A 15,016-nucleotide genomic window follows, 5' to 3' on the forward strand; every position below is an offset into this window, starting at 1 on the left:
ATCTACAGACGACAAATAGCTTCTTGTCAAAGCTTTGAGAAGTAAAGGAATTGATTAAAAGTCAGTGCAGCTGTGTTTGCCTAAACCACACCTAAAGCACGCCCAATCAGATTTGAAAGTTTTCTGGCAGGAAGTCCTAACGGTGCCTATGACTACTTAGGCATGCTTAGTATAAGAAGGTCAATCAGAGCAGTGTTTTCTCTTTTAGGACTCCTATTCTGTGTTATTGCTTATGCTGATTTCTGAGACTACCTTTCCTTTCCTTTCCTATCTATCACAACTCTCTCCATTTCACAGGATCATTAGCAGCTATAGTAATTTGCAATTTTGATGTCTATCTAACTTTTTTCATCTTTCCAGGAACTCCTTGCTAGCAGCTCAGATAACAAATCTAGGTGAGAATGATATATTGCTAATGTAATGGCTCCAAACCAGGAGTCGGCATCGATAGAATGACTTCTGGGTCCATTTTGACTGCAGAACGTGCCTCACTCAATGTACTCTGTGAGCCCTCCTGCAATGTCTGTCCTGTTGATGTTTCTCCGGACATTGGGGGTGTGTGTGGTCTGCGCGGGCTCAGTGAGAGTTCATCGTCCAAGCTGTGTTCTTCCCCAAGCACAGCAGAGGATGCGCCCAATATGGAAGGCTGGATAGCGAGGAACTCCAGAGCGACTTGTGTCAGTTAGAGAAATGGGCGGAGAAACGGCAGATAAAGTTTAATGTGGAAAAGTGTAAAGTAATGCATTTAAGCAGAAAGAACAAGGAACATGAGTATAGAATGTCAGGTGCAACTCTGGGTAAAAGCGAACAAGAAAAGGACCTGGGTGTACTGATAGATAGGACCCTGAAACCGTCAGCACAATGTGCGGCGGCGGCAAAGAAAGCAAATAGAATGTTGGGCATGATAAAGAAGGGAATCACGTCATAATGCCGCTTTATAGAGCAATGGTCAGACCCCACTTGGAATACTGCATCCAACATTGGTCTCCCAACCTAAAGAAGGATATAAAACTGCTGGAGAGGGTGCAGAGACGAGCAACAAAACTAGTAAAAGAGATAGAGAACCTGGAATACGAGGATCGACTTAAGAGACTGGGATTTTTCTCCCTTGAGAAAAGGAGACTGCGAGGGGATATGATTGAGACCTTCAAAATACTGAAAGGAATTGACAAAATAGAGCAGAAAAAATTATTTACATTGTCCAATTTGACACAGAAAAGAAGACATGGAATGAAGCTAAGGAGGGACAAGTTCAGGACAAATATCAGGAAGTTCTGCTTCACGCAGAGAGTGGTTGACATCTGGAATGCTCTCCCAGAGGAAGTTATTGCGGAATCGACCATCCTATGATTCAAAAGCAAACTAGTGCACATCTCCTTATGAGAGGCATAGAAGGATATGGGTGACTAAAAATTACGCCAGGTGTACACCTGGCAGGGCCTCCGTGTGTGTGGATCACCGGACTTGATGGACCGATGGTCTGATCTGGAGATGGCGCCTCTTATATTCTGTAAAAGCTGTTATTACAGTCTGTTGCGGCATTGAAGAGCCAGAAGTAGGTGGAGGAAACCCTCTGTTTTCCCCTTCTTTTAGGCATCAAAAAATGTATTACCAAGGTTAATTCTAAATAAATTACCCTCAGAATGGAAGCTCTCTACACTGCATGCTGCTCAGATGCCATCTTGCTCACCCTCAGCACTCCTGTTTTTAATCATCTCCTCCTTTTAATCTCCCTTGCCTCTCTGGTCACTTTGGGGTTTGACCTTGTTAAAAGTTAATACAACAGTGTGGACCTATGAGCAAAGTTTTTTGCATCCCACTCCTATTCATTGCATCATGTGACCTGTGGTGCTTTATCTTTGTGCCTATGCAGACTTGTTCATCTCTATCATCTGATCCATTTAGCCAATATAGCACCTTGATTCTCTTCTAATATAGCATATGTAAGGAGAATACTACAATATGAATTAAAAATACAATTGAGCTAATAAAGCAATTGTACTACTTTCAGTTATAATGAAATATGTAATATAGTTGCTATTCAATGCATGCTTAGCATCAACAAGGAAACACCATCACAATTTCAGAGGAAAGTTAACAGCAATATGAATTATTTCCAGATTTTCTAACCTCTAATATTCTGTCTCCAGACTGCAGGCGGCCATCCTTTATAGCAGCTCCCTTTGGCAAAATATTCTTTACAAAAATAGGACCAGGACCATGCACCGATGAATCCCTGGTAACAACTGTGAAACCAAGTCCTTCTTGACCTATAAGAGAGAGAGGAATAAAGAGAAAAGGAAACACATGAGACCCTTTTGTCCAAAGCTAACCTGAGAGTTAAGAGCGTTCAACATTATTACCAATTATATATTACAAATCAACACATTGCATTTTAGTATTCTTTAAAAAGAGATATACAGTAAAACCTTGATTTACAAGCACAATTTGTTCCGAAAACATGCTTGTAATCCAAAACACTCGTATATCAAAACAAATTTCACCATAAGAAATAATGGAAACTCAGACGATTTGTTCCACAACCCAAAAACTTTAACACAAAATACTATGCGTACTTGTATTGCAAGACCTCGCTCATTTAGAACAGTCACTACACTCCTGCAGCATCAGAAAAAGAAGAACCATTGGCTCAGTTGAGATGATGTGACGCATGTACAGTATACTGTATATGCTCATATTGCAAGACTTTGCTTGTTTAAAATAGTCACTACACTCTTGCAATGTCATAGAGAGAAGAACCATTGGCTCAGTTGTGATGTGATGTGTGTACTGTATAATGTTATGTACTTGTATTGCAAGACCTTGCTTGTATTTCAAGTTAAAATTTAATAAAATGTTTTGCTTGTCTTGCAAAACACTTGCATACCATGTTACTTACAATCCAAGGTTTTACTGTATATGCAAATGGTAATCAATGCAATACCAAGTTACTTGCAATCCAAGGTTTTAATGCAGGGGTATCCAAAAGATTGATTGCGATCAACAAGTAGATCGCAAAGACAATGTGAGTCGATCATGGAGCCCATCTCGGGCTCCGCAATAGACTCACATTGTCTCTGTGTTCTGTTCTCCCTGCTTCCCCGACACCTGGCAAGGTACTTACAAGCGCCGGGCCAACAAGCCTTCCTCCCCGACATCAATTCTGGCATTGGAGAGGAAGTTCCAGGCCAGCCAATCGCTGTCTGGCTGGCCCGGAACTTCCTCTCCGACGTCAGAATTGTCGTTGGGGAGGAAGGCTTGTGGGCCCGGCGCTTGTACGCGCCTGGCCTGGTGTCAGGGAAGCAGGGAGAAATCGGTGGCGGTGGCTTGGGGCAGGGAAAGAAAGAAAGGGGGCAGGGAGAGAGAAAGGAAAACAGTCAGAAAAAAAAGAAAGAGGGGAGGGGGCAGTGAGAGAGGAAGAAAAAATTGGACAAATGGAGAGACAGAGAGAGATGTTGGTTGGGTAATGGAATGAGGTCTGGAGGAGAGGAATCATACAGACGGAAGAAAGAAATAAATACTGGATTTTCATTCAGAAGAAGGAAGTACAACCAGAGACTCATGAAATCACCAGAGAGTAAAGGTAGGAAAAATGATTTTATTTTAAATTTAGTGATCAAAATGTGTCCAAATTTATATCTGCTATCTATATTTTGCACTATAGCCCCTTTTTTACCAAACCGCGATAGCGGTTTTTAGCACAGGAAGCCTATGAGCATCGGAAGCAGCGCAGGGCATTCAGCGCAGCTCCCTGTGCTAAAAACCATGATCGCAGTTTAGTAAAAGGGGAGGGGCTATATTTGTCTATTTTTGTATCGTTGTTACTGAGGTGACATTGCATATTTTAAAGTCATCTGCCTTGACCTCTTTGAAAAAATCCCAAATATAAATGATAATTTCACATTTTATCTGTGTACAGTATGCTTTGAGTTTTTTTTAATTTTATTGTTGGTAGATCATTTTGACTTGGTCATTTTAAAAGTAGCTCACAAGCCAAAAAGTGTGGGCACCCCTGTTTTACTGTATATGAAAATAGTAATCAATGCAACAAAAAAGATCACAGTTTAGTAAAAGGGGAGGGGCTATATTTGTCTATTTTTGAATTGTTGTTACTGAGGTGACATTGCATATTTTAAAGTCATCTGATCTAATCTAATCTAATCTAAGCCTTAAGTTTATATACTGCATCATCTCCACGGAGGTGGAGCTCGGCACGGTTTACAAGCTAAGAAATACAGTATGCTTTGAGTTTATTTTAATTTTATTGTTGGTAGATCATTTTGACTTGGTCATTTTAAAAGTAGTTTGCAAGCCAAAAAGTGTGGGCACCCCTGTTTTACTGTATATGCAAATGGTAATAAATGCAACAAAAAAAGAGGGAATGAAAAGACTGAAAAAAAAAAAATCTAGAAGACACCAACAATTTCTCCTATGGAATGGAAGAGCTGGCATAAATTTCAGTATAAATAACTAAGGAGAAGGTGAATATGAGGGCAAAAAAAAAGGGGGGGAAAAATCTATGTAGAACAGAAAGCACAAGGTGGAATGTATTCTTATTTGTTTATTTATTTTCCTGAGTCCTGCTACACCAATTCTGACCTAAGGGTTATATTGCCTTACTAGCAGATGGAGGTAGACTTGAAAATTCTGATAACGTCACTGACATACCGTAAACAATTTAATATAAGCCCATCCAAATATAAACTGAAGTAACCTATTTTCCCCTCAAAAGGGGGAAAAAAAGATGTTGACTCAAATATAAACCAAGGGTTTATATTCAATAACTATTAATCAATTCTCTTCATCCTCCCTAATCCCAGACATGTATATTCCTGCCTTCCCCAAGGTGTTCTGTCCTGCCTGCCCCATACTTTCCTGTCCAGGCCTTCCTGTTAGGCTCTCTACCCAGCTCACCCCCTCCAAGAAAAGAACCAGTAGACTGTCCCTGAATCTATTTTAAACCTTGATGGTCCAGCGATGAGCTGGAGCAGAACAATCCCTCCTTATCCTGTCCTGCTTGGCTCTGTACCACTCTACCCCACTCCCTTTCCAGGCTTGCCTTAAGCCCTGATTGTCCAGCAGAGAGGTGGGACGTGTGATCCCTTCCGAGTCCTGTCCCATTGGGCTGTGCACCATCCCACCCCACCTCCCTCCCATCTCCCAGACCCACAAATGCCTACCTTTAAAGCCCTGGTGCTACAGTAGTGAACTGGGGCAGGAGTGATCCTCATAAGCTCCTGCCCTGTGCATACTCACTATTGAAAATGGCTGCTGCTTTTTATGAAGTATATGTAAGGGTCCTGACCCTCAGAAGTTTTGAAAAGCAGGGAGAGAAACTAGTATACAAGCAACCACCTTGAGCAGAAAGAAGAACAGTATGCAGTGAAAACAGCATTAGAAGAAAGGAAAAATAAGAGTACCTACAAGAAAGCTCCTGCAGTTCCAATATCCTACTAGCTAACCAGATGGTCAGAAGGAAAACCACTTTAAACAGTAAGATATTTTATGAAGGCCCACCAAAAGGGCTCAAAGAGAGGTTCATAAAATCTAACACTACCAAACAGAGATGCCACTGGGGCATACCACCCAAAGTAGGCAGAAAATCAACTTAACCACATCTAGCTTGTCCATAATAGAAGTCCCAATATTTTTGCCTCTAGCAGGAAAACACTGTCATCTGGATCCTGATTGAATAAAGTACAAATCCTTGATCCAGACCACCTTGTAAAAATGACAAAATGACTAGAATGTCTGCACACTAAAGGGCCTCAAAGACTCTCCAGACCCTGATGTAGGCCAAAGATGTGGAAAATTTCCAGGTCTTTTGCAGCATGGAAGTATAACTCTAAGAGACTGAAAGAGGCCAGAAACTCTCTGTATGTACCATTGAGATCACTGAATGAAAAGTGTCCATCTGGAAATACATGGCCTTCCAGAACTGTTGATCCTCTTGAGATCAAGTATTAACCCAAAAAGCCATCCCTCTTTCCTGCTGCTGCAGTAACACTGGTTCAACAGCTCTCAGAGCTCACAGACAACTCAAGGTCAGTCTTACCATGTGCTGTCTGCACCCTAACACACAGAGATACCCCTTTAAGGTATCTCAAATGAGTTCTGTAAAATGAAGCACGTAACTCATCTGAACTATTTCTAATACTCATAGTTCAGAACTAAGGAGGCTTCACTCCTAATGAAATAGTTAAAAGGAGGCCTGCTCAATTTCATTGATTCCCTTTAGCCCCCAGGCAGGATTGCCAGCTATGTTCCCTCTAAATGGAGAACCTGAGAAATCGGTCATAGGAGGCTCACTCTGATTTTACATTATTACTCCCTAAGTATTTAGATAAAAAATTTGGCCCGCGACAGCCTATGTTTTAGATTTTGGCCCCTTATGTGATTGAGTTTGACACCCCTGCCCGACCTTACATTTCTTATCACTGAATCTTAGGTGTCAAATTTCAGACCATTCTTCAAGCTTTGCTAGTTTCTTCCTCATGTTATTCACACCTTTAGGGGTGTCTAATCTATTGCAGATTTTGGTATCACCCGCAAAGAGGCAAATTTTATCTGATATCCCTTCAGCAATTGGCTACTACCTATGTTGCCTTCCACTTAACCAGTTCCTGACCCAGACTGTCACTCTGGGGCCAATCCTGAGGGCACCCAGTTTATTTATTAGACACCTGTGTGGAACACTGTCAAAGACTTTGCTCAGCACTACCCAAGGCTTACTAGACTGTTTCTGGCCATTGAAGAATCTGCTTAATGGGGCTAGTAACCTCCCCCCTATTATTATTACTAGATTCTGAACCCCCCCCCAAAGAAAAGTGTCTGCTCTTGCCCCATCCATGCAAGGTAGACCATCTAAAAGCACCCCTATCCCCAGCAGTTCCCATCCCCTGTTTGTTGCTAAAAGAAGCAGAAGCCATTTTGAAACTTCAACCACCATAGGCAGGAGTGAGTGGGCATTGCTTCTGCCCCAAAGACTACAATGCCACCAAGGAATATAAATGTAGGAGGAGAGCCTTTTGAAGGTAGGGGATATTCCCTAAAGGACCAGTCTCCTGGGGGGGGGGGGGGGGGGGGCTTTTTTTGGAGAGGGAACAGACAAGAGATTCTGGCCTTGACCATGAAACAATATGGGTGCTGACCAATATTTAGTGTTTGCACCTATATAGCTAAGTGGACAAATTTAGAACTGCTTTTTGTGCAGACCTATCTCCTCGCTTAGCTATGTAGGTATTAACACTGAATATTGTTGATACCTGTATACCTGCCAATTTCTTTATGACTGCCTCAGACTGTCCTTTTAAAGTCCAGATTTTACATGGCTGGTTAGTACAGATATTGAGGGACAATCCAGTTAAAGTGCCATTGAATACTGGAGGCCAGCTCACAGATGGGATTTATGAAAGCTGGAACCTCTCCAGCTAGCTTAAATTGCTGTGAATATTGAGTTATACATGGCAGATGAGGCAGGTATACACCACAACAACATTCCTACTCAACCACCATCAGGAGAGCCTTACCATTCTATTTCCCTTAACCCTGTGCCACCATACATGCCCTAAGCTTGTTGTCAATAAATACAACATTTTAAGTTTTTATTTTATTGTGAGTGTTTTCACAGTTTTCTAAATTTCAATGATTTCATTACCTTTCTTGAGATCTATCTTTATTTTTCGAGAATGTTTCTTGCTTCCAAATTCCAAAGGAGAAATTGTTGGCGAGGATGATTTCCTACTCAAGTGTGGGAAAGTTGGGCTCTTGTTTGACTGTAGAGATGCATATGTGCCAGCCTCTGTGTTGTTTATAGCTGCCGACTCTCCTATCATCACAGATGTTTTTCCAGTAATAGGAGGTGAGGGTTTTGTTTTAGGAATTTTGTTGTCATTATCTAAGGTAGTAAGTGAAGTAATGAGTAGTTTTTCATAGAGTTCACGGTTGTGAGAAGAAACCACTTCTACATTGACGTTTTCATTCTTCATTGCCTGTCGAAATATATCCTGAGCTCTGTAAAAGAACAGCCATAGAAGATATATCTCTGAAAAGTGATAAAATTAAACAATACCAAAGAACATACATATATTTCAATATGTGGCAATTTCAAAATGAGAGCATTTCATGTGAACTATTCATAGTTACATTATTCTCATCAAAGATTACAGTATAATCTATTTGTTTGCTAAGATTTTTATCTGTTTTTCCTTTTGAAGTATAATTCTGTCTATTATTAAATGCAAATTTAAAAAACATTTTTTTTTTTTAAATGAGAACATCTATGTTTCAAATTTCCTTGTACTTATCTTTAGGTAAACTTCTCCATATATTCCACTTGCACAAACCTTTACCCACAAATAGTCTTGTCAATTTTATAAGAAACTATTTCTGCATAAGAACCTCTGGTTTACACATACAAATTTGGTTTTTGTTTGTTTTTTTTAATTACCCTGCTCAAGTTCATTCTTGAATTTATATGTAATAGTTTGTTATCAGGTATAGCATAACTGTACTTTTTGGTTTCTATCACGTCTTGAGACCTGCCAAACAGAAAAATTATGTTCCATCTACTACAAATGTCAATGCTACATACAGGTGGCCTGCCAATATTATTTTAGCACGCTGTCTCCAAGAGCTGAGCCCTTGGATCTTTTGTTGCTTATTGCCCAATATTTACATTCATATATCCACATATCCTCCCCTTGTTTTATTTACTTATGCAATATTTGTTATAGCACCAATCAAAGTGTATCATGTCAGTGTAGATAATATATAACAAAGACATGTATAAATGTGTGGGGGGGGGAGAGGGAAAGTGAGTAGCACAACAAAATCCAGTGAACATTCACAAATAATTAAAAACATAAGGGAATAACAGAAAAGGTAAAACAGAAAATACCCACATGAACCATTTGAAAAAGCAAAGAATATTTAAGAATAGACCTTGACAAATAGCCAGGTCTTCAAGGGAGACAAACTTAGATAGAGAGGGTTCCAATCAGACATATACAGAGTTGATTCCTTAGAATATAAAACAAACATGGAAAGAAAGAAGATTTGGACAAATTTGCCTTAAGACGGACATAAATGGAATCAGTGACAAATTTGTGTTGGGGGGGACTGTAGGACTTTATTGGGACAATAAAGAACCAATAATGATGAGAAGTGAACTAAAGGCCAGAGCAAAAAGCTTTATCAGAAAGCAACCAGATTTTGAACTGTATCGTGTTACAGATGGGAACATAAGAATTGCGGCTGCTGGGTCAGACCAGTGGTCCACCATGCCCAGTAGTCCGCTCACGCGCAGGCCCTCTGGTCAAAGACCAGCGCCGTAACTGAGACTAGCCCTACCAGCACACATTCTTGTTCAGCAGGAACTTTGTGTTGAATCTCTGGAGGGTGTTTTCCCCTATGACAGACTCCGGAAGAGCGTTCCAGTTTTCTACCACTCTTTGGGTGAAGAATAACTTCCTTATGTTTGTACGGAATCTATCCCCTTTCAACTTTAGAGAGTGCCCTCTCGTTCTCCCTACCTTGGAGAGGGTGATTAACCTGTCCTTATCTAATAAGTCTATCCTCTTCAGTACCTTGAATGTTTCGATCATGTACCCTCTGAATCTCCTCTGAGAGAGAAGAGGTCCAGTTTCTCTAATCTTTTGCTGTACGGCAGCTTTTCCAACCCCTTAACCATCTTAGTTGCTTTTCTCTGGACCCTTTCGAGTAGTACCGTGTCTTTCTTCATGTACGGCGACCAGTGTTATACGCAGTACTCCAGGTGAGGGCGCACCTTGGCCCAGTACAGCGGCATGATAACCTTCTCCGATCTGTTTATGATTCCCCTTCTTTATCATTCCTAGCATTCTGTTCGCCTTTTTTTGCCACCGCCGCACATTGTACGGATGGCTTCATCGACTTGTCGATCAGAACTCCCAAGTCCTTTTCCTGGGAGGTCTCTCCAAGTACCGCCCTGAACACACTTTCCTCTGCATCCAGCAGCAGCAGGAGACTATTGAACTCTATGAAGGGAGCTAAACTGAGGCAATTGGTATTGGAGCCAACAAGGGAACAGGCAATACTGGACCTATTGCTTACCAACGGCGAAAGTGTCACTGAGGTCTCAGTGGGTGACAAGTTGGCCTCCAGCGACCACAACATGATATGGTTCAAACTCAGGAAGGGTTTTGCCAAAACTAACACATTAACCAGGGTCCTTAGCTTCAAGAACGCCAACTTTGAGGGTATGGGGGATTTCTTCAATCAAGCACTACAAAACCGAGCAGGAACAAATAACGTAGAGGAATTGTGGTCGACTGTGAAAGCTATCATTCAGGAGGCGACCAATCGCTATATAAAATCAGTTAGTAAACGGCGCAGGAACAATAAGCCACAATGGTTCTCTGCGGAGATCTCGGACCTCATAAAAGAGAAGAAAAAAGCGTTCATCTCCTACAAACATACAGGATCTCAGGACTCTAGAGAAGTCTATTTGGCTAGGGCAAGAGCTGTCAAAACAGCGGTTAGAGAGGCCAAATTCCGAATGGAGGAAACTTTAGCAAAGAACATCAAGAAGGGCGATAAATCCTTCTTCAGGTATATTAGTGACAGAAACCGCAGCACAAGCGGGATAGTATGCCTTAGGAAACCAGATGGGAACTATGTAGAAGCAGACTCAGAAAAAGCTGAATTGTTAAACGAATATTTATGTTCGGTCTTCACCCGTGAGGCGCCGGGTTCCGGCCCTCAGCTGCAGAAAAAAGAAGGCTCAGGAGACCCGTTTAGTAATTTCAAGTTTACAACAAGCAGTGTCTACTGTGAGCTGTCTAGACTCAAGGTTAACAAAGCAATGGGGCCAGACAATCTACACCCCAGGGTGCTCAGGGAGTTAAGGGACGTCCTGGTGGAACCACTATCCGCACTCTTCAATCTCTCCCTTAGTACAGGTAGAGTCCCATTGGACTGGAAAACGGCTAACGTCATTCCACTCCACAAAAAAGGTTGCAGGACAGAGGCTGAGAACTACAGACCAGTGAGTCTCACATCTATAGTGAGCAAACTAATGGAAACCCTAATCAAACAACAATTAGACAAGATCCTGGATGAGGAGAATCTGCGGGATCCCCGTCAACATGGATTTACCAAGGGGAAATCCTGCCAATCCAACTTGATCAGCTTCTTTGACTGGGTGACGGGGAAGCTCGATGTTGGAGAGTCCTTGGACATTGTATACTTGGACTTCAGCAAAGCATTTGATAGTGCCGCATGTTGTTGTGCAAAATGAGTTCTATAGGATTAGGTGACACTTTGACAAAATGGGTTGGGGACTGGCTTGGTGGTAGGCTTCAGAGGGTGACGGCACCCCCTCCGTAACAACGGCAGTGATCAGCGGAGTGCCACAGGGCTCGGTCTTAGGCCCGATCCTTTTCAATATCTTTATAAAGGACTTGGCTGTGGGGCTTTGCGGTAAAATAACGTTATTCGCCGATGACGCCAAACTATGTAATATAACAAGCAAGAGCAGAACGAACAATATGAAACACGGCCTACTCCTATTGGAGCAATGGTCAAGGACCTGGCAACTGAGTTTCAATGCCAAGAAATGCAAAGTCATGCACCTCGGCAGTCAAAATCCATGCGAGACTTACATCCTAAATGGCGAGATCCTAGCAAGGACTGTTGCAGAACGGGACTTAGAGGTGATCATCAGTGAAGACATGAAGACTGCCAATCAAGTGGAGCGGGCTTCATCTAAGGCTAGGCAGATCATAGGATGTATATGTAGGAGTTTCGTCAGCTGTAAGCCTGAAGTCATTATGCCGTTGCATAGATCCATGGTGAGGCCCCATCTGGAATATTGCGTGCAATTCTGGAGGCCTCATTACCGCAAGGATGTACTGAGGCTTGAATCAGTCCAGTGAATGGCCACCCGGATGGTCTCGGGACTCAAGGATCTCCCGTACGAGGAACGGCTGGATAAATTGCGGCTATACTCACTCGAGGAACGCAGAGAGAGGGGAGATATGATCGAGACGTTCAAATACCTCATGGGCCGTATCGAGGTAGAAGAGGATATCTTCTTTTTCAAAGGTCCGACGGCGACAAGAGGACATCCATGGAAAATCAGGGGGGGGAAGTTGCACGGCGACACCAGGAAATACTTTTTCACCGAAAGATTGATTGATCACTGGAATAGACTTCCACTTCAGGTGATCGAGGCAAGCAGCGTGCCTGATTTCAAGAAGAAATGGGATTGTCACGTGGGATCTCTGTACAGAGTTAAATAGGGGAGGGTCATTGGGGTGGGCAGACTAGATGGGCCGCGACCCTTATCTGTCGTCTTTTTCTATGTTTCTATGTTCTATGTTTCTATGAACATCCTGTATTTGTGAACTCACAGACCTAATCTTCCTTAAAGCACAAAATACCTTCTGGACAACTTGAGCGATGTAGGGACAAAATGAAAGAGCTGTCAATCAAGACTCCTAGAGAAATAGTGGTCCTCCAAATTGGAATAGAGACAGAATTTATAAATGGTTGGACAGCAAAACATAGGATAGCTATGTAGCCATAAAGCTTTTTACTGATGAGGACTGAGAATCAACTTATGTTTAGAGATTGAATGTAAAATGTGGAAGAAACAGTAAAAGAGGTGTATTGGAAATAGGAAACCCAGGAATCATGAACAATCAGCAACTGTATATCATCAGAATATAAGTAAATTTAGGATTTAGGTCTTGTAACAAAACCAATAGTGCCAAGACAGTTTCAAGTTGGAGCCAACATAGAACCTTCGAGAATCCCTAAAGTGAGAGAAGCTGAGAGACATAATTCTGAACAGCAACTTGTGAAGAGCAGGAGGAAAAGTAAGATCTAAACTGAGCACAATATCTTTCACTCCTGTATCTTTAATGTAATTCAGAAACAAGGAATGATCAACAGTATCAAAGAATACACTCAGATCGAACTGCATAAGTCAATTCAATTGCATTTATCATGCATTTCTTTCTTTTTCTCTCTCTCCCCCCCCCTCTGATATCTTTGGGTGGATTCCTGGACTGGTCCTGCAAGACTGACTGAATGAAAGTAATCAGGTATGGCATAAGTATGCTTTTAATTTTTTATAGATGCCAAAACCACTGAAATATATAATAGACTTCTTCATCTGGGGCTAAAGGAATCCACAGTGGTTGCAAGGACTGCTTTTCCAAAGATGGTTTACTTTCTGGCTCCTAAATCCAATTTAGTTCAAATTCAAATTAATTTTGATATACTGCAAAATCATATCAAAATAACTAAATGGTTTACAAAGTCAATATATTGGGGAGTAATCAAGACAAATAAAATAAAACCAGTAAATTAATAAATAGGCAAAAGGAAAGCACAAAACAAAAATAATTACCACAATTTTAGGTCTATAGCAGCGGTCTCAAACTCAAACCCTTTGTAGGGCCACATTGTTGATTTGTAGGTACTTGGAGGGCCGCAGAAAAAAACAGTTAATGTCTTATTAAAGAAATGACAACTTTGCATGGGGTAAAACTCGTTATAGTTTATAAATATTTCCTTAATTGTTTCTGATAATTTCAGCTATACAGAACTGAAAGCAGTGCAACATGCAGAAAGTGAAATTTAGATAGTTTTCACTTTCTGCATGTTGCACTGCTTTGAACTGTGTATAGCGGAAATTATCAGAAGCAATTAAGGAAATATTTATAAACTCTAAAGAGTTTTACCTCATGCAAAATTGTGATTTAGATTCTAATCTAAAGTATCAACTGCAAGAGACAAGATTTTGGTGTAGTCCTCTGGGCTTTTTTGTAGAGGGGAGAATCAATATCCGATTTGTGCCTGGAAAACTTGTGTCTTAAGTGTCCGGTGGTCACATCCACAACCGCCTTCAGCTCTTAACTTTTTCCACTCCACCTTACAATCGCTTACAGAAGCAGGAAAGCAATTGCGTGAGGTTACAGCAGTGAGGCGGGCAACGTTCCAGAACAATGGTAACATACCGAGGGCCTCAAAAATGTATCTGGCGGGCTGCGAGTTTGAAACTACTGGTCTATAGTGTTGCAAAAACTGGGATGACCTGTTGCTGCTCTACATGTATCTTCCAGCAAAACCAATTCATATTCCTTCCAAGAGGCTACTGGAGCCTTGGATGAGTGTGCTTCCAAGCCCTTCAGATAATTATTTTCATGAAAGTCTTACATTGCTGTCATGGTCTCTTTTATCCAAATGATCAAAATGAGTTTGAAAGCCATTTCACCTCTTTGAGGAACATTAAAAAGGACAAAATGCCTGTTGGTTTCCTGGCAAACATTTCACAGCAAAAAGCCATTTTTCAGGGCAACTGGACTCATAAATTGGTAGACTAATGATAAGAAGTGAGAAGTAGCTACCATGTATTCCTCAAGATGAAGCTCTTCAGGTAGTACTGGAAGCATTAGAGGATCGGCGTCGCCCTCATCAGGTCCCATCTGAGATTTTGGGGTCCTTAACCATTGCTATGTCCGAGAACTACATCATTTTTGACCATAAGTTTTTTCAACAGAAGTCAGAGATTGCGATGGGGGCATTGTTTGCCCCGTCAATCGTGAATCTATTTATGGCGAAATATGAAAAGAAGTGGATTTATACATCAGGATTTATGACCCATATTCAGTTGTGGAGGAGGTTTATAGATTATATTTTTTTGTTATGGACCTCCACTCGAGAACATCTGGACATCTTTCTTCATTATCTGAATGGCTGTCATCCAACTATTCAATCTGAGATGAAGAGTGATCTGAATGAGATAACATTCTTGGATGTGAAGATTACACAGAGAGAAGGGAAATTTCTAATCTCTGTCTTCACCAAGCCATCAGACAGAAATACTCTTTTGCGGTATACGAGTATGCATCCAAGCACTTTGAAGAATAACTTACCTGTATCCCAATTATTTCAGTATAGAAGGATATATCATTCGACAGAAGAATTTATTGATAAAGCAGAAATTTTGAAAGATAAATATGAGGAA

The 15,016-nt window shown here is 41.2% G+C and overlaps 1 protein-coding gene across 4 annotated transcripts in view; it reads right to left on the bottom strand.

Moving 5' to 3' along the window:
• PARD3B (par-3 family cell polarity regulator beta) overlaps window positions 1-15,016 on the bottom strand; it is a 1,834,390-nt gene that overhangs the window by 1,009,677 nt on the left and 809,697 nt on the right. For all 4 annotated transcript variants that reach the window (XM_033945029.1, XM_033945028.1, XM_033945030.1 and 1 more), the window contains 2 exons: window positions 7,658-8,013; window positions 2,131-2,270 (listed from right to left, as the gene is read on the bottom strand). In XM_033945029.1, the coding sequence (XP_033800920.1) occupies window positions 2,131-2,270; window positions 7,658-8,013 (496 nt within the window). The remainder of the gene's footprint in view (window positions 1-2,130; window positions 2,271-7,657; window positions 8,014-15,016) is intronic.

This window comes from Geotrypetes seraphini, chromosome 5 (genome assembly GCF_902459505.1).
Source record: "Geotrypetes seraphini chromosome 5, aGeoSer1.1, whole genome shotgun sequence".
Classification (NCBI taxonomy): Eukaryota; Metazoa; Chordata; class Amphibia; order Gymnophiona; family Dermophiidae; genus Geotrypetes; species Geotrypetes seraphini.